This window comes from Camelus dromedarius, chromosome 13, assembly GCF_036321535.1.
Source record: "Camelus dromedarius isolate mCamDro1 chromosome 13, mCamDro1.pat, whole genome shotgun sequence".
NCBI classification, from domain to species: Eukaryota; Metazoa; Chordata; class Mammalia; order Artiodactyla; family Camelidae; genus Camelus; species Camelus dromedarius.
The window spans coordinates 859732-878636 of NC_087448.1; the positions used below are offsets into that span (position 1 = coordinate 859732).

General features: G+C 58.4%; 1 protein-coding gene across 9 annotated transcripts in view; it reads right to left on the reverse strand.

Annotated features, from left to right (window-relative positions):
* The window catches only part of ATP11A (ATPase phospholipid transporting 11A), a 92698-nt gene extending 76591 nt beyond the window's left edge, over positions 1-16107 (reverse strand). For all 9 annotated transcript variants that reach the window (XR_010383550.1, XR_010383549.1, XM_064492952.1 and 6 more), the window contains exon 1: positions 15955-16107. Coding sequence is in view for 7 of the 9 variants with exons in the window: in XM_064492952.1 (XP_064349022.1) it covers positions 15955-15993 (39 nt within the window). In the remaining 2 variants the exon portion in view is untranslated. The remainder of the gene's footprint in view (positions 1-15954) is intronic.
* Positions 16108-18905: the final 2798 nt, after the last annotated feature.

The window sequence follows — 18905 nt, forward strand, 5'->3', positions numbered from 1 at the left end:
GAACTGGGCACAGAAAACAAACGCAACTGTCCCCTGGCTCTGCAGCTCTCCCCAGTGTTCAGCGTCCAAAGGGAGAGCTCAGGGGCCTCCCCCGGACTCCTCCTGCCCCAAGGCTGCAGGGGACACCCGGCCCCCCTCCCATGCAGACTACATGAGTGTCAACAGAGGGAAAGGAGCAGCCATTCTAAGGAGGACGCCTTCCCATCCTGCAGTCCATTCTGCAGCGCACACACCTCCCCCAACCCTCTGAGGCCCAGGAGCAGGGCCCAGCCCCGGGACCTCTGGGGCACCACCCTGAGTGACTTAGGGACATTCACAACCACCTGGTGTGAATTAACACCAGCAAAGCAGCCGCCCACGCGGAAAGGACGTAGACTGAGGCCACATCTGTGAAGAATTCCCAGAGAGACAGAGATCTGGGGCAAGGGGGGGAGAGCAGGTCGGGCAGAGACGCTGGGAGGAGGGGCACCCACCGGGCTGCGGGGGGGACGCGCGGGCCAGGTCCGCAGGAAGCGGCGACCCCGGGGCCCAGATGCACCAGACTTGGAGATGAGCCGGAGCAGCCTTCTCCCGGGGACTCTGGGCCCCCTGAGGTCTCTGTGGGAGGTACGGGATCCATGAAAACGCTGCAACAAACAACTCGTGTCCGCTGACAACAAACGGATAAACAAAACGAGTGAATCACGTAAAATTACTCGGCATTAGAAAGGAGGGAAACTGCTGCACAGGCTGCGAGGGGACGGGCCTCGAGGACCCTGCGCTGAGGGGAAGGCGCCGGCCACAGAACGGCGGGGTCCCGGTGACTCCACGTGTACGAGGGACTGAGACCGGCCACAGTCAGGGACAGAAACAGACCGGCGGTCCCCTGGGGCTGGCGCGACGGGGGGTCAGGACTGCTGGGGACGGGGTTCCGGTTTCAGGTGAAGGGTTGCAAAGATGGACGGTGCTGACCGTCCACAAGAACATGAAGGTACTCAGTGCCCCTGACTTTCCACATCGTAAAATGGCTACAAAGGTAAATGACTACAGTAAAACCTGCTGCATAATTATTTCATCAGTCTGTCAGAAACTACAGGACAAGCAGCTCTGGGTGTCGCACCCGCTGCGGTCACGAGTGTCTCGCCCTCACGCGCTTCCACGTCTGTCAGAGCCTCCCGCACGGGGCGCCCGCTGCATCACAGGGAGGCACAGGACGAGCACGGGGTGTGGGGCTGGACCCCGAGCGGCCCAGGGAGGCCAGGCTGGCCCCACTCCTGCTCGTTCCTTCCTGTCACCCGACCCCTGCGGTGGCTTGGGGCTGGGGCTGGCGATCCTCCTAGGGGCTGTGTCAGCCACGTTGATCAACACAGGCCACAAGCATCTTCTCTGGTGAGATGAGAAGGCTCCTGGGGGCTCCTGGAACCCAGAGATGTCCCTGCAGATCAGGGCTGAGGGCGGGAAGAGCAGGGGAGGCCGGGCTTGTCACAGGGGGAGAAGGGGAGTGAGGGAGAGGGAGGAGGAGGGCGGAGCCCCAGCCCCCTGCCCCCTGCCCAGAGCGGGACAGGGTGTCACGAAGCCCTGGGCTCCTGCACCCTCCTGGTCCCACACCACCTGCCTGGCATCCGCTGCGGCCGCCCTCCTGCCTGTTTCTCCTCGCTGGGTGCGGCCAAGCCGGTATCTGGTTTCACTTCATCCTTATCAACAGGTACTGCCAGCAAAAGAGTAAATGGCCAGAAGGCGATCTCCCCGCAAACAAAGGGGGGCAAACCTTCTCTCCTGCCTGAACAAATGCAGCCTCAGAAGCGGCGGCTTAAACGGGAATTAAAACCCCTGAGAGCGTCTGAGAGGCGCCGCGAGCACCCGGACACGGCGCGGCCTCCACGCGGTCATGGCTCCTTCTGCTCCAGCACGGCTAACAGCACGCTGCTCGTGTCCGTGAGCCCCAGGATGTTGAGAAGCGTTTCCCAGGGACGCACACAGCGACCTGGCCTCTGCCGTGCGACACTGCGGACAGGCCTACCACCACCCCAGGTCCACTGAGGTTCCCTGCGTCACACGTTCGGGCCTCTGCTCACAGCGACCCAACGTGTCTTGTTCCAACATCCAAGCAAACGCCCGCTCTGAGCTCCAGGGGTGGCTGCCGGGAAAACGCCTGCTTCTGGAAGCGTCCAGCCCCTCCTGGGTGCGTGGTCGGCTCCACAAGTTTTGCCTCTTTTCGATTCTGTCGCAGGGACGCCAGAGCCGGCAGGGGTGGGTGCAGCCTGGCTGAACCAGAGCCGCACGTCGGAGGGGTTTTAGCCTCGGCTGGGGCGCAGGCTGGTCCAGGAAGGGGGTGCCCAGGGTAAGAGCCGGTGGGGACGGGGACCACCAGCTCATTGGCAGCAGCATTTCCAAGGATAAAGAAGGCCTCCTGGCCAGGCCTTTCCCCGAGTAACGTTCTCTCTCCCCACCCACACTTTACAGGCCACCATGGAACCCAGCTGGGCTTCCCACTGAGGGGTACGTGGGAGCCATACAATGAAGGGAAATGACCTGCCCTGGAGACAGGCCAGCCTCTGCCCCTGGCTGTGCCATCGGGGCTGGTGGCCCCGCTCTCCCGTCCATGAGTTGGGGTCTAAATGACACACCCAGATGGGAGGGCTGCAGGAAACCAGCCCTCACGCCTCAATCCCCAGGTAAGCTGGACCACGGACAGAGCATTTCATCCGTGCCTGGGGGCAGGGTGGGAGGGGACTCAGGTTGCTCTTTGACTGCGGGGACGCTGCACTGCCTTCTCCTGGGGAGGTACTGGCCAGGCTATGCGGGAAGCAGAAACCCAATGCACTATTTTTGGAACACACTGCAGCACTCCGGATGCATTAAGTGTTCAGTAGCGAAGGTGAAGAGGCACATGACCGCTCTTCCCATGAAGCTCCGTCAGGCACCACGTCCCCCACGGCTGGGCCGGGGCGAGGAGCCTGATTTGGGAGGTGAACTGGGGCTTCTCTCCGCCCTTCCTCATCTGCGCGCCCCAGGACGGAGTCAGCACTGAGGCCCCTGGGGTGTGTTTAGAAAGACGGGAGGGCCCACATGGCCTCCTCTCAGTCTGTTCCCATCAACCCGAGAGTTAAATCTGACCTCACACATCGGGGCGGCGTCCCACCTCCCAAGATGCCACCCTCAAGTAACCTCGAGCCTGGACTCTGCAAAGCCGCCGAGGAAAGCACACCTGGGACCCTGGGACCAAGCACGGCCGGGGGGCTGGGGGACGGGCGCCTGCACAGAGCAGAGTCCCCACACAGCCCGGCTCCTGAGCCCTGAGGGCCTGCTCCTCCGGCCCGGCCCTCGGCCTGCAGGTCAAGACACAACCAGGCTGCCCTTTCTCGGCCAGGCCCACACAGCAAACACGAAGGAACGCAGACTCGGAATTCATGCTCCTGAATCAGGTGACAGGCAGGCAGGAAGTCGGCCAGCCACCCACTGAGACAATGACCGAAGGTGCACGGACCGTCTGTGGGAGGTGGGGCCCAGAAAGGAAAGGAGCCAGTGCCACACCCCCAGCCAGGGGCAGAAGCCACTGCGTCAACAAGACGTCATCATCAGACCTAAAAAGGTCTCTGAATTCGTGAGGGTAACGACTGACACAAACCAATGCCAACCTATCTTTTGAGGAACTTACACTGCAAGGGGGCTCAGGGAGGGCCGCTAGGAACCCTCAACGCTCCCCTTCCGCCTGCCAAGCAGGGCATCTCACCACCTCCTGCTTCACCTGTGGTTTTCCACAAGCTGAACTACTCAGGAGAGATAATTACCCAACTGCACAATTGGGTTTCCTGCTAATAAACTAATCACTCAGTAAAAAAGGCACGTGTTGCTTTGGAAACCGCGCTGTTCTCTAAAAAGTGCCAGAGCGACTTAGGAAACCAACAAAGACTTATTTCAGCTTAAGAACCAGCAGCTCTCACGTCACCTTGGAGTAGAGATGACAGGAAACTGCTTCTCACAGAACCAACAACTGTACAGAGAAAAATCCTCACGTTTAAAGTTTAATCTACTTCTGAATAATTTTTTAGGTAGTAAAAGAATAAATGTTACAGATTAACCAAAAGCACAAAATTTATCTAAACCAATCAGCAGAATGGAGTTTCTGGACGAAAACTTCACTTTATAAAACGCTTTAATTTCCATTCCTTATCAACGCACTTAGGAGAAAGCCATGTGGCTTTATAACGTCTTTAAACAAACGTATCATCACGAGCTGCTGTTGTGTGAAATCACCGCCAACAGACAAGACTTTCATGATTTCTGCCTCATTACAGAGTTGCCTGTTCTAAGACAAACACCGGACTTTCTTCTCTAGAACAAAAATCACACTCCTGCTGCTCTCGGCAAGCACATATTAAAACACGAAGCCCAGACGAACCCTCACAGTCAAGCCTTTTAATTTTAATAGAACTTAACGTCACCAATTATTTAACAGGGAAAAAAAAAAGACCCCTCCTGCCAGGATACATTTTCCATTTTAAAATGTAATTAGTGCTTACGTTTCAGTAAGTCTTTCCATGACCCTGATAAGGTCTTTTTTGTAGAGTTAAAAAAACGTGTTTCAAAAAAAAAAAAAAAAAGCCAACAACAAAAAACAAACAAGACACCAAATACCAAATATAGAATAAACTACTTAAAATTGCCCATAAGTCAGTTTCTATTTGGGAAGATGGGAAAGTTCTGGAAATTGATGGTGGTGATGGCTGCATAAAACATGAATGTACGTGAAGCCACTGAGACACACACTCACTTTAAAACAGGCAAAATGGTAAATTTTATGTATGTTTTATGCCCACAAACCAACCCACTGTATATTCATTGAAGAAATCTGAGCATCTTTATAATGTTAAAACCATCCTAATTTACCTACTATGTAACATTTTCCTCATTCGGCCATAGAACTTTAAAACAAATTTACAGCTTTATCAAAAGCAACAGGTAAAACATATTCCATATTTCGGGCAACGCAGTGAGGGGCAGCCACGAGCTCCCATTCAGTAAAACGTGTGACACAGCAGCCTGCCACCTCCCGCCTCTGCCCTGGGCCCCGTGCCCTCCTTCCACCCCTCAGCCCTGAGCTTCCCGGGCCAGGAACCCTCCTTTCTCTCCCACGGCCTGGCTCCTGCCACCACCCCCACCCCCCTGCTTGTCCCCAGCCCTTCCTGACACCTGCCACACTGTGTACGGACTTTGCCGTCTACCACAACGCAGTCCCGGGGGGCCGGGCTGTCTGTGCACCGTGGTCCCCGCAGACGTCTCAGCGCGGACAGTGCGTCGGTAAACATCTGGTGACCATCAGCTCTGGGCACCCAGTCTGGACCTGGTGCCTCACACGCCTTCCTCCCGAGAACCTGCCCAGGTCTGCCCACACGTGTTCTCCAGCGCCAAGAGCTTACACATTTTATTCCCAGTTTACATCAGAAAAATGGCAACGTGAGTTAAGTAACATCGGAAATGAGGCCTGGAAGGAGCGCTCGTCACCTGACGGTCCCTCCGAGCTTCGTACACACACGCTGCTGTCAGGCTGACCGCCACACTGAGACGCATGCACGTGTGTACTTCACGGCGATCTTCCATCTCCCCGTGGTTTACCTGCACTTGTGAGTCCAAACGACTACTTCCACACGCTTCCTAAGGAGAAAAGATTTGAGCTATCTACGTGCACATCACTCATCTGCCGTGTTCAGATACGCTGTCAGACGTTTTCTGCGAGTGACAGATAAATGTAGGTCTGACTTCCCTTCAAATCACGTGTCTCCACACCAATGATTTTGTTCCACGGAATAACTCTAAAATTCCATGATTTGAAAACTCATGTTTTGGTGGGCAGTCTGAGACCTTTCTGGAAAAAAAAAAAATCACACAGAATTCTAGTTGACATTCCAATGGCGGAACCTCGTTGGCCCTAATCCTTTACTGAAAATAGGCTGCAGGAAATCCTCTTTTCTCTGAAGGAGGGAGATCACGTGATGGCCAGGATGGCCCCCTCCTTCTCAGGCAGCCCAGAGGTCCGGAGGAGGGGCCGCGAGGCCACCGTGTGCGGGAGCAGGCATGGGGAGGGAGGCCATCAGCACGCCAGGCCGACGTCAGCTCACACCCCCAGATGTGAACCTGAGGTCCTCAGGAAGCAGATCCCTCGACTGGAGGACGTCGGTCTGCACGGACCGGACCGTGCGGGGAGGTGGGAGAGACCCCCGGACAGTGTCACAACCACTGACGGCTCCAGCATCAGAGGGCGAATCTACACGGGCCCCCTGAGCACCTGACCGTATGCTGTGTGACGCTTTAGGGCCATTTCCAATAGCAGGTCGTAACAGCAAAAGCACATTTTTATGGAAGAGAACGAGGCTGTGACGGAGAGGTAGGCAGCAGGTGGCCTGGGAGCCGACGTGGGTGACAGCCCGACCCACCAGTGCTGGGCCCGCTACCGTGGAGGAGACACGTCCTTGTCACCCCACGAGCCCTCCAGGTTCAGTTTTCAAGCACCGCTTTCCACTGCTGCCAGAGGCAAGGGGTCGCCGTGCACAGAGGCGTCCCGACAGCACGGAGTCCCCAGACCCAACCCCACTGACTAGAGGAAGCGGCTCATGATGCCTCCGAGCAGACACGCCGTCCAATCCAGTTACGTGGCAGACACCGTGACATCTGTCCCCTCAGTGAGCCAGACGCCGTGGATGTAGGTTGTAACACAAAACCCAGAACAACAGTGCGGACCGCGTCTTGGCACCGACCACCACCCTCCCACCCGCCTCTTCCAGGAAGGAGCAGCAGCAAATACAGAAACACACACAGCCTTTGGCCCGGCCCGGCAGGGGCCCTGCGGTCTGTCAGAACCGACAACGGTCCGACCACCCAAACCCGCTGCCCAGTCCTGCCCGAGCAGCCCGTTCCCACCAAGCGTCACTCAGCCGTTCCAGGCTCCGCGGGACATTTGCTTCCGTGTTTGTTGGATGAAACCGTCAGCAAACGTAGCCGCTCTTCCAGGCTGCCGTCCCTGCCGTCCTCTAGCTGCCGGAACATTCACGCTCCAAGCAGCACCTACATCCATGGTGCACTTCAGCCATGAGCTGAACTGCGTCCCCCTGAATTTATATTTGGAGTCAGGGATTTGGGGACGTAATTAAGATTAAATGAGACCGTGAGGGCGGGAATCTGACAGGACTGGAGGCCTTACAAGAAGAGAGAGAGAAGAGAGAGAGAGCTGTCGCTCACCGCCCCCCCTTCCCTCTCTCCTCCCACCTCTCCCCCTCCCATCTCTGGGCACAAACGCACCAGGGAAAGGTCACGAGAGGACACAGTGAGAAGGTGCCATCTGGAAGCCAGAAGGAGGGTCCTCACCAGTTCAGCCCCAGAGCTGCCTGCCGTGGGTGCCACACCCAGCCGGGGTGCTCTGTCTCCCGGGCTGAGCAGACCCGGACATACACAAGCAGGCCTGCCTCCGCTTCGCGCTTAAAAACAACACCAGGCTCGCAGAGCCCCGACGAGCAGTTCAGGGAACCACGTCCTGAACGACACGTCAGGGTTTACCCACGGAGACTCCTTCCTCGCCACATTCTCGGCGTCTCTGTCCTGAGTAACTGAGCACGTGTGCTGAAATGACAGCCGTCTCAGGCTGGTGCTCGGGCTGGCGGCCTCACCGCATGAGACCCAGGGAAGAGGAGCTTAGGAAGAGGCCCACCGAAAGGTGACAGCAAACTGCGAAGTCCACACACGCTGGACGGGGGGCGCCGGAGGGGGGCACGGGCTGCCTGCTGTGACCCCGGAGGAGCGACGCAGCACCCCTCCCCACAGGCCACAAAGCCTCTCCTGAAACGCGCGGCTTCCGACCGAGGAAAAGTGACCTTACTTTCATTCCCTTCCTGGGTCAAGACAAGAACAAAACCAAAAGCAAAAAACCCCCCAAAACTGTCACAAGGTGCACAAGAGGTGACAGCCCACTCCTGAGAAGCCTTTACAGCCCTCTGCAAGGTGCAGTGCCGTCAGCGTCATGCACAGCTGGCCTGGGGCGAAGGGACTGCCCAGGGAGCAGGGCTGCCGGTCCCTGCCGGAGCCCCGGCATGACGGCCGTCTGGCGTGAGCCCTGGACAGCGGGTCACTCTGGCCTCTGCCACCACGTGGGCCGTGAAGCGGTGCTGGTGTCAGCACAGAAGTAAAGCGAACGGAGGCTGAGACTCTCCTTGCCAGTGGCAGCCTTGCTGTATTTTTTCACCCACAAAACACATACCCCAGGCTGTGCAAATGTCTGAAAGGACCGCCAACCTTGAGAGATGCAGCCCAGCCCACAGGGCTCAATCCTATGTGGCATGGGGGGACTGTGCTGCCGGACGATGGGGTTGCACCGCCACCTCCCAGGAAAGTGACTTGTTCCAGTGCTTGAAGTACAAACCTTCTAGCGCACCTGCCAAGAGCTGCTCAGGTTCTGAAATGCACGAAAGGTAAAACCAAAGCCACAGAAACTCAGGAGGCGGGAGGCGGTCAAACACTCAGACTAAGGTCTGGAAACACACCCATCCTGGAGAATGACCAACCCCTGGAGCTGAGTGACGGGAAAGCTGAAGGAGAAGCAGGTGCAAATGAGCATGAACACGTTACTAACAGGCCCCTCCCTGGGGGCGCAGGGCGGGGAGCAGCCCTTGGAGGGAGTCCCTCCCACTCCTCTGCACACCTGGGAAAAGCGTTCACAGGGTTGGTCCGAAGAGGCAGACAATGATTAACCCGCCACAGAGCTCACCTGTCTGGTCTGGCCGTCGCCCAGGTGACAAAGGTCAACAGAAGAAGCCTAAAATCCTCTCCTGAATTCAGTTCAGTGTTGGGTTTCTTCCCGTCCTGAGCACGGCACAAACGAGCCCCCCACCCCGTGAGGATCCCACGAGACGGGGCTCCCCACCCCGTCCCCAGGACACAGAGCCCACCCCTCTGCTCTCCGGGGCTGCCACAAGCCTCTAAACAAAGGAAGCACCAACCCACGGATGAACCCAAACTGGAGGGCCTGTGTCCTTGTGGGGGGAGGGGGCCCGCTCGGGTGGGCGACGGGAGGCCGCGGGACAGGGCGGCTGTGGTCCCGGGGGAGCCATCCAGGCGGCGCGGCCAGATCACATCATTTTTGAAAAATTGGGGACATCTGGATACTTGTGTGCACTCACCAGGATTTAAATGTTCGCCAGAAACTCAAAGGTTTTAAAATTATTACTATTAAAGTACAGTCCATTTACAGTGTTGTGTTATTTTCCGGTGTGCTCAGATGGTCTGAAGCCCCTGGGGGGATCGACACAACCCCATGGGAGGCTGGCTCCCTCGCTGGTTCTCGAGTCTCAGCTTTAGCTGGGGCAGGCATTCCTCTGAGCACCTGGCAAAAACTGGGAACCCCCTGCCCAGAAAACAAGAAGCGTAAACACAAAAGGCCCTGCGCTGTGTGAGGGGTCTGGGCCACGTGGGGCCAGCTAAGGACGCTTGTTCATGACGAGGCTCCAGGAGAGGGTCCTCCCCAGGCAAGTTCGGGAAGCTCCCACCCAAGTCAGGTGGCCCTGAGACGGGGGGGGGGCACAGCCACTGAGAACAGGGCCAGCTGGCAAGACCTGAGGTGGCGGAAGAGCTGCCGTCCAGGAGACTCGCTGTGGTGTGTCAGCAACCAGCCAACACTCCTGGTGGAGCCGCTGCTCGCAGGCCGACCATTAACGGTGAGAAGTGGGCGGGGCCGCCATTCCTGGGACTCCCCGCCCCTTCCCCAAAGTGAGGCATGAAGCCACCGAGCCCATAAAACTAGCAGCCGTGCCCCTCGTGGCCGCTCTCCCTCCTGAGCCAGGCACCTGCGCTCTGTCCGTGGAGTGTGTTCCCACTTCTGTCTGAAACTAAACAGCCACTCCCACGCCCGTGGCCTCTCTGGCCTCCTGAGCCCACACTCGGTCTCCGGACAAACCTGCCCTCGCCCTGCTGCGGCCCGCTCCTGGGCTCCTGCCTGCGAGGAGCCAAGGACCCTCTCTTGGTGGGACGCGGCCCAGGGACCTGCCCGAGACCTGGGGCACAGCCCTCCTCGCGCCCCATTTTCCTGTATCGGCCCCACTGGATGTGGGGGGGCCACGGGCCGCAGCCTTGGGGACTTCCCTTCCTCCACTTGAGTGTTTATTCAGCGAGGGGTGGGACCAGACGCCCCCTGCCCATTCCTGCGTGAGGACCGTGAAATGTACAAAGGAGAGAACCCGAAAGCTCGAGGTAACCGTGAACAAGATTTTAAAAGGCTGTCACGAATCACTCCAGCCCTTGGAAGCCCGACGGTCTCCTTCAGAAGCACCCAAGGGCTGGAGCGATAAGGCGCCGGGAGCCTGCGCCGGGCGTGAGAGGGCAGCCAGGCCCCAGGAGGAAACGTGGGCCCCGCGCACAGCAGGAACCTGAGGTCTCCTCCAGGCAGAGGTGCTCACAGCGGGCAAAGGGCATCGGCATCGAGCCCCAGGGGTGACCCAGTGAGCGGACAGCAGCCAGCAGGGACGGCGCGGGGCTGCTGCCCTGCCTGGCCCTTCCCTGCCTGGGACACAGCGGCCAGACAACGGCTCGGCGGGGCCCGCGGCCCCGGGGTGTCCCCGAGGACTGGGGTCGGGGTGTCCTCCTCCGGTCTGGCAGAGGCTGTATCAGTGCCCACATGGGGCGCTCACTAGACGTGCGCTGGGCCCATGAGACCAAGGAGGGCGCTGTGGGGCCCTCCTGGCACAAATCCTTTCTGTGACCCCCATTTCTGGTTTGTAGGAAAGACTTCAGCGTCCTGGACCTTCCCTGAGTTCCAAAGGGCAGATTCAAGCAGTTGCTCATCAGGGAAGGGGGGTGAGGACACAAGACAGGATCCGTCAGGAAACAGCAGTGCAGCCTGGGGCAGATCCTAGGTCCTGCTCAAGGAATTCTCAAAAACACCTTTGAGTTTTTCTGCAGGACCCAAGGCCCCTACCCAGGGGGAGGACAGTAACTTCAGGCTGAGCAACTGCAACTCCTGGAGCGGCACCCTGCCCCCCCCGCCAATCCGAAGAAAGTCCCACGCCTGCAGCCCTCACCCCAAGTTTTGCCTTTAAAACAAAACTTCTCCCCGAAAACCATCGGAGAGCTTGGGGTCTGGGGGCGCGAGCCACCTGTCCCCCTTGCTCGGCCCTGAGGTAACTCCGACGTGGCCGAGACTCCCAACTCCCACATTTCGGCTTGCCTGGCCTCCCTGAGCGCACGGGCGAGTTTGGGAACACCTGCATCAGCGTGTCGGCATGAGGGCGGAAAGGAGACCCCTGGGGGGGCCGCCTCAGATGGGACAGAGGTGACAAGAGAGCTCACTGGGATCAGACAGATACCACAGGAGGAGGCAAGTGTCAGCCACGTCAGGGACCCTTAGCTGCGGGAGAAACAGCGGGGTGACGGCGGGAGGGGAATGCAGGGGCAAGGGAGCTTGTTTTGTTTTTCAAAAGGGCTACTTACAGGCTGACCAAAGGCCACAGGGACTAGCTGGGGCCACCCTAAAAGGGAGATGCTGCTGATCCAGGAATAGGGTTGGAGTGGGGGAGGGGAGATCCAAACTGAGCTGCAGGACTGACCTTTGCTGACGGGGTCACCTGACTCAAAGCAGGACGGCAGGAGCATCACCAGGGACGGGCTGGACGGGTGGGGAGGTGTGTGCGCCCTGGCTCTCACAGCTGTTCCCCCACCAAGTCCAAGGCCAGGCCACGCCCTCCACGAGGGGGACGGGGGTGGGGGTTACAGGTTTGAGGAAGCAGGAGATACAGACCCTTTGAGGAGCTGGGGGTCAAACGGGACGTCCACTGACCCAGCACCTACTTTGTACAAAGGTACCCGCAACCCCGGCAGTCCCCCAACCCCGGGAGCCGCATTCAGGCTTCTCCATTTCAAGCAGGAAGACGCCCACGTGTCAGTCAGAGGCCGAGGCCAGGTCTCAACCTGCATCTTTTGGGCTCCGATGCTGGCCTCGTGAAGAACTGCTTTGTTTTCCTCAGACACCAGTTTCCAAGGGAAAGCAAAAAACAATCCCTTGTTCAATCTTGTTGTGTTTTTATGGCTGTGAAAGTGGCTTTTTATTGATTTTCCTTGCAAATAAATAGCATTTCTGCCTGCATTTAACTTGGTTAAAAAAACATTTACAAGTCTGGGACTTGGGGATCTAACCATCTCTGATTACCCGTCTCTAGTGGAACACATGGGCCCAGCACCAAGGAACAGTGTGTTTCTAGGTTCCAGAGCCCAGCACGGCTGTAAACAGAGGACTTCCTGTGTATCGAGCAGCTAGGGTGTTTGTCGATTCGATCCGGTTTTAGCCAACTATAAACAGAGGACTGTGCTCGCACCCCTAGAAATTCCACTGACCGCAGTGAAACCCCAACATCTACCCACCCCCGTTATTATTAAACCACCCTCCGCATGAAAGAGAAGCATCTCGAGATCACTTATCCCTAATGAGAGGCATCAACCAGGGTTTGAAAGGACAATGGAAGGAATTTAACTTAATAGCCAGAACACAAAGGTTAAATTATACATCAGGCAGATTGCTTGGAAAGACGTGTGCAAACGCTGTGAGGCCCGCCCCACCCCACGGGGCCAGAGCCAGGTCAGCCTAAGGGGTGGCCTCTTTCAAATACCCGAAGGCCTTGGCGGTTCAAGTGGCTGAACTAACGTCCTGGGGTGCGGACGCCAGTTGCTGAAGGACCAGAGGTCCCCCTGTGGCAGCGAAGGCTGCGTCAGGAAAGCCACTCCGGATCACGCAGCACCGAAAGCTTTTACGACCAAGACTCCTAAGACTGAGCAAATGGACGAGCTGCCTTTCAGAACTGCCCGACCACCAGTGCACACTGATCTGTGTGTCGCAACCCACCTGGTGATTAAAAACAAAAGCAGACACGGGGCACGCATATAAACGGAGACCTTAGGAGGCTGAGCGTGCTCCCACAGAGCCGTGCCTGAGGCTCTCCAGGGACCAATGATGCTTATTTTTCCCTCAGAGAAAATCTTAATGTAACAGTTTGTTTCAAAAACAAGTATCTACTGTCCATGAGGAAAACCCTCGGATTCTTCAGGAGTTTGCTGCTTTAAGACGTAAGACATATCCTAGAAAGCAAAAATTGTAGAAAGAAACAGGTAGAGACTCTGACAAGCAGCAAGCATGTCCAGGCTGAAGATAAAAAACAAACCACAAGGATGTCACCACACGGAGCTTCACAGTCAAGCCTGAGCGAGAGGCATGAATAGAGGAAGGAGTGTCCTGCGAGGTTCTGGCCTGAAAATGCATTTTATGGCCAAATGCGGCCTGGGGACATTTGAGCACGCCTTGTTTTAAAGTTGCCTAATTCCATCGGAGCCCCACACCCAGCCCAAGGGCAGCCCAGGGGCCCTGCAGGCCGGGCTGACTGACAGTCACCACACAGGGTGTGACCTGGGGACAAGGCTATGCTGCAGCCGGTAGAGGCAGGAGTGCTGGGCACGAGCGGGGCCAGGCACCGTTCTGAGCTCCCGACCTGTACTAGCTCATTTCACCCTCACAACAACCCTCTGAGCCCAGTACTGCCAGTTACTCTCCCATGAGGAAACTGAGGCAGAGACGAAGCGAAGCCACCTGCCCACGGTTCCATGGTGTCCGAAGTGGGCAGGCCAGGGCCACACTTGGGCGGGCGCACGTAGCATCTGCAGGGAACCCACGAAGCCACACTGGCTCCTCTCAGAATTTAAACTAGCTGCATCCAGGTGCCCCACCGCACGTCTCTTAAAGGGAGATCACACTACTTCTCCACCCGCTTTGTTAAGTTTCTTTAAAAAGGGCCACGGCACACCGTAGTGTAAAAGCACTTGGCAGTTTATGAACACAGCCTCTCTCTCGTGGCTGGTGTCCGTCCACACTTACACACGACCAGCGGTACCTGCTTTGGAGGACACGCGGCCTAACCCGGAACAGAATCTTCTCATCCATTTGCCTATTCTGAATAAACCCAGAATTAAGTACCTGTAGCTGTGGTTTCCTAGGACTTCTTTATATTTTGGTAACCCTCACGCACCATCAGGAAAACATTTCTTTGTCCTAGAAACTCTGCCTATGGGAACACTAGAAGGGAATGGGGTGTCATTGTATTCATTTTTATAAATCACATAAGGAAACATGAATATTCAATCCCACAGACTTTTTTCCCTCTAGCAAAAGGAAATAATTCCTACATACTGAAAGATAATCAAATTACAAGAAAACAGATTATGATTATTCCTGGAAAAAGTCAAATTAGCTTAATAGCATAGACAAAAGTCTAGTATCATAGAAATGAATGGTTCTGTATGGGAATATGGTGAAGCAGTCAAATGATCAGACTGTTAAAAAAAGAAGATGTGGAAAGAGAAAAATAGAAATACTACTGCTGTCCAGAACTTGCGTCCCAGCGACACGACCAGAGGACGCACAGCTGGGGAGTTCACTGAAGAGAAGTCACCCGTTAGTTTTGACAGTTTGAAGTCTAGTAACGTAGCGAGGGGGGATTTTAAAAGGTAAGGTCCATCGGCACTGATATAGACTGACACAAAACAGCTGAAGGCCTGGAGGAAGGGAGGGTGTAAAAGCACAAAAGTGGGACGCAAGTCTGCCCACCTGGAGGATGAAGGGGTTGGCAGTGAGCCTCGCAGGTCAGAGGAGGACGGCCCATCACCCTCCATCCTCAGGAAACAGACTGCGCGGTACTGCTCACAATTCAACTCTCCTTTTCACAGTGTGTTCAAGGGGGAACACAGAAGAAATTAACTCGAAAACTAATCACATTCTAGGTAAATGCCAGTTCCACCCTCCTGAGAGCGGAATCTGGGACCCTCAGGCACTTCTGTTCCACCTCTGGTTACCTGCTGTCCCCGGTCCCGGGTTTTCCAGAATTTATCCCTGTAGAGACTCGAAGGTGGCACCTGGTGTTTATGTGGTAACATGGACTCAAACTGGCGGGGAACAACATGACCTTTCCTTTGGGAAGCCTCTCCCAGCCCCTAACCAGAATCAGAGAGGAGTCGCTCCAGATGGCTGGGGGGCAGACTGCCCTTCCCCAGGGAGCCACCAGAAGGTGCACACTCGCTCCTCTGACCCTAAGTCCTCTGGTCAGCGGGTGGATTCAGGGGGAAAGCACTGACTGGACGTTCCCCTTGGATGAACACACTTTCAACTCTGGCCGAGGTCTCCCTCTCAAAGAGGTCTCATAAATATGAAGGACTGACTAAGGGAATTCCTGGGCCAGAAAAAGCAAAGTTCCAGTAGCCATGCCCCCCTTTTAGCGGAAACCTCAGTGCGTGCGACTTTGCAACCTGAGACCGAGGGGCCGGGGGAACAGGGGAGCCATTTGTTAAAGACTCGGCCACGCCAGCCCCGGGACAGTTTCTTTTCGCTGCGCACACCCCTCTTCTACACCCGGCGCACGTTACTGCCGCCCGCGGTCCCCTCGGCCTGGTGTGAACCAAAGCCAACTTCCCCCTCCACGCCCCCCATCCCATGGCCGCCCCACCACGGGTTACCGGAACCGAGGATGCCGGGGGAACCTCGCACACCCCAGCCTCGGATCGGGTGGGTTACTTTTGTAAAAAAGAGATCCCAAACTTCACTTCGGAATCCCCCCGTGCTGTTACAAAACCAACAAGCGAAGCTACCGCCTTTTCCTGTGCCGGCGTCCCTCTTCCAGTCCCTTAATCCTCGTGCAGACACGGCAGCCTGAGCATCCCGCCCAGCTCCGGGCCGGCGCTGCTCTCCGCCAGACCCTGCCCGGACAGCCCCCGGCCCGGCCCCGCGGACGCAAGCGCCGCGCCGTCGGGGGCCCGCGGTGCCAGCTCCGCAGGTCCCCCCGCGTCCTGCCCGTCCCCGGGGCGCGGTCAGCCGCACGAGGCCGCGCAAGCCCTCAGCGACCCCGGGCCGGGGGGTCGCGGGCCCGTCCCGCCCGACCCCGGTCCCGCGCGGGCAGCACTCACGTATCTGTGCACGAGCGTCCGCACGAGGCTGCAGTCCATGGCTCCTCCGGCCGCGCCCGCCCGCTCAGCGCCCCCAAGCCCGGCTCCTCGCGCCCATGGGCCCGGGCCCCAGTGCGGCCGCGCGCCCCTTCCCGGTCACGGCCTGGGCGCGCCGGGAGGTGCGGGGGGCGGCCGCGGCCCCTCCGCGCTCATGCCCGGCCCGGCCCGCGGCGGCCGGTGCGGGTCTGGCCGTTCGGCGGGGTGGCCGCTGGGCGGCCGGGGCTGGGGGGCGGTGGGGCTGCGGGCCGGGGCGCGGCGGCCGGCAGATCCGGGCGCTGCTCTGCTGCTCCGCTCTCCGCCGCGCCTCCGCTCCTCTCCTGCTCCCCGCGCGGCTCTGCGCTCCTCCCGGCCTCCGCCCGCCGCGCCTCTCAGCCCTGCCTCCGGCCGACCGGCCCGGCGCGCACGTCACGAGCGCGTGTGAGCATGCGCCCCGCGGCCCCCGCCCCCGCCCCGCGCCTCGGCCTCGCACCCCCCCGCCGGCGCGCGCCCCGGCCCTCCCGCTCGCGTCCCGCCCCCCCGCGGCGGAGGGGCGCGCGCCCCGGGGCGGGGGCGGGGGACGACACCCTGTTGCTCCCGCCTCCAGGGCGGGGACGGTGCGCCCGGCGCCAGGTCCGGGGCGCGGGGACTCTGGCCCAAAACTTGTCTCTCCGCCCGAAGGCCCGAGAGCGGGCGCGAGATGGCGGGGAATCGGGGAGGGGGCCGCGGGGCGTGGGGGCGGGGATGCGGGGGCCGCTTGGGCGGGAGACCGGCTCAGCCGGTGCGTGGCCCCTCCTGCTTTGCAGGTGACAGGGGGCCGAGGCGTGCCTCCCTCGGCTGCCCAGGGTCGCGCAGCTTTTCTGCGCGGGGACGAAGGTTCGCGCCAGGTCTCCCACCTGGGGTGCTTGCTGCTCTCTGCAGGCCCGCAGTCTCCCTCGCCCGGACCCCTGGCGCCGGGACTGCAGAGCTGTGCCAGTCGCAGGCGCTTGTAATCCGGCGGAGGTGAGGGGCTGGAATTAGCCTTGAACCTGTTGCACCAGCCGCCAGCCCGGCATGCCGCCCTCTCCCGTCCAGCCGGTCCAGCTCCCGCCTCGGCTCCCCCCCCCCCCCCCCCCGCTCCGCCCGGAGGTCACCAGGAGAAGGCTCTGGGCTCGCCGGCGGGCCTCCAGGCCCCGGGCGCCGCGCTCGGCCCTTGCGCTGTTATCGGCGCACCAGACGAGAGAGGGAGAACGTTTCCCTCGCTCAGACTCCCCGACTTCAATCCCGGGGAATGTTTGTTTCCCCAACGAGAAACAAACTCTCTTCTCAACCGCGGTCAGCCTTGAATTAGTGGAGGTACTTTGTTTGCAACTTCTGTTCTCCCCGCCACGGACCGCCACTTGTGAAGCCGGGGAGGCCTGCGGACAGCTTCGGCTGCTGGTCAAAAACCGGCTGGCCCCTAGGAGAAGGCGCCTGAGTGTTGCCCCTGGCTGGTGTGGGAGAGAAGCCCCCTTGGACACGTCCTGGGTGAGATACCGAAGACTAAGAATGAGCCACACTGAATGGTGCCGGTGCGAGACTGGCTGGGTCTGAACTGCTTTTCTTCAGTAAAATGCTCCGCTTTTTGGTCCACTGACTCCCTGATCCTACGCTTTCCATCCACATCCACTCTCTCCTGCTCCGCATCCAGGAGGCCCATGGCCATCATCAGAGGATCCTCACCAGCCAGGGTGCCATCTGCGGCCAGAGACCAGGGAGCAAGAGGCTGGGCATTTCTTCTCTCCTCTGTGCCCTGGCCTCGCCCTGGCCGGGCAGTGTCTGTCCCTCCACCAACACTGTGCTTGTCCGGCTGCTTTTCCTGTTGCAACAACTCACGTCGGGCTCTAGGAATCGCAATTCCCATCGCGTGCCTCCCAAGGCCAGGTGGCGTCAGCCGCCGGCTGCTGCTGGGCTCCGGAGAACCGCCCCTCTGATGGGACGTGGAACCAGAGCTGCACTGCAGCAGATGGCCCCAACGTCACACTCGCTTCCAAATCTCCCCCTGTAATGCCTTCTGCCTCCAGCAGGACCCTGACTGCTAGAGCCAGATTTTGACGGGCCTTCCACCTTGCAAACGGTGACATTTGCATTGGGGGGGTGGAAGGGCACATGCAGAGATCACACAAGGCCACAGGATAAAGGCTACGTGTCTTTCCGGAGTGCCTTTTTTGTTCAGTGGTGAATGTTATTTTCCTATCGTACTAGACACCATGGCTGCCACAACCACTCCCTCTTTGTCCTCGCTGGCAGAACCTTCCCTTGGTCCAGGTAGCCAGCCTCTGCACAGCCAAGGGTAAACTGGTCCATGCACGCTAAGCTCCGTAACGCCATTCCTCTTCCCGTGGTTGGTGTAAGACAAATTTAAGCCAGCAAATCCTGCTGTTGGGAAAGGTTTTCTCGTAAAAAGGCATGTAAAGAGAACATGCTCCTTGTTTCCCGCTGGACGTTATGTGTTAGTGTGTGGGATGTGATGTCTGGTGCTTTGCAGCCTTCTTGCATCTGTGATGTGACAGTAACAGCCTCACAGTGGGGACAGCCACATGGAGAGGTGGGAAACGCCTGTCCTTGCCCTAACTTGGAATTTCGCTTTATGAGAGAGAATAAATATCCTTAGAGAACTGGACTTCCTGTTGCTAGCGGCTGACGGCACCTTGACTCTAACCCTATGGAAACAAACCTGTTGAGACCCTCTGTGAAAGTAACAGAAAATCCAACGCCCGCTGTGGGGCAGCTATCTATTTCTGTGTAACAAACCACGCAGCTGTGGGAGCTAAAGCAACAGTGAGCTATTACTCCTCAGGACTGTAGTTTGGTGGAAGATTCCTCTGCTCAACCCGGTGTTGGCTGCGGTTGCTTGTGTGCTTGCATTCTTTTGGGGCTCAGCTGGGCCTGGAAGCTTCAGGTGACTTCAGTCACGT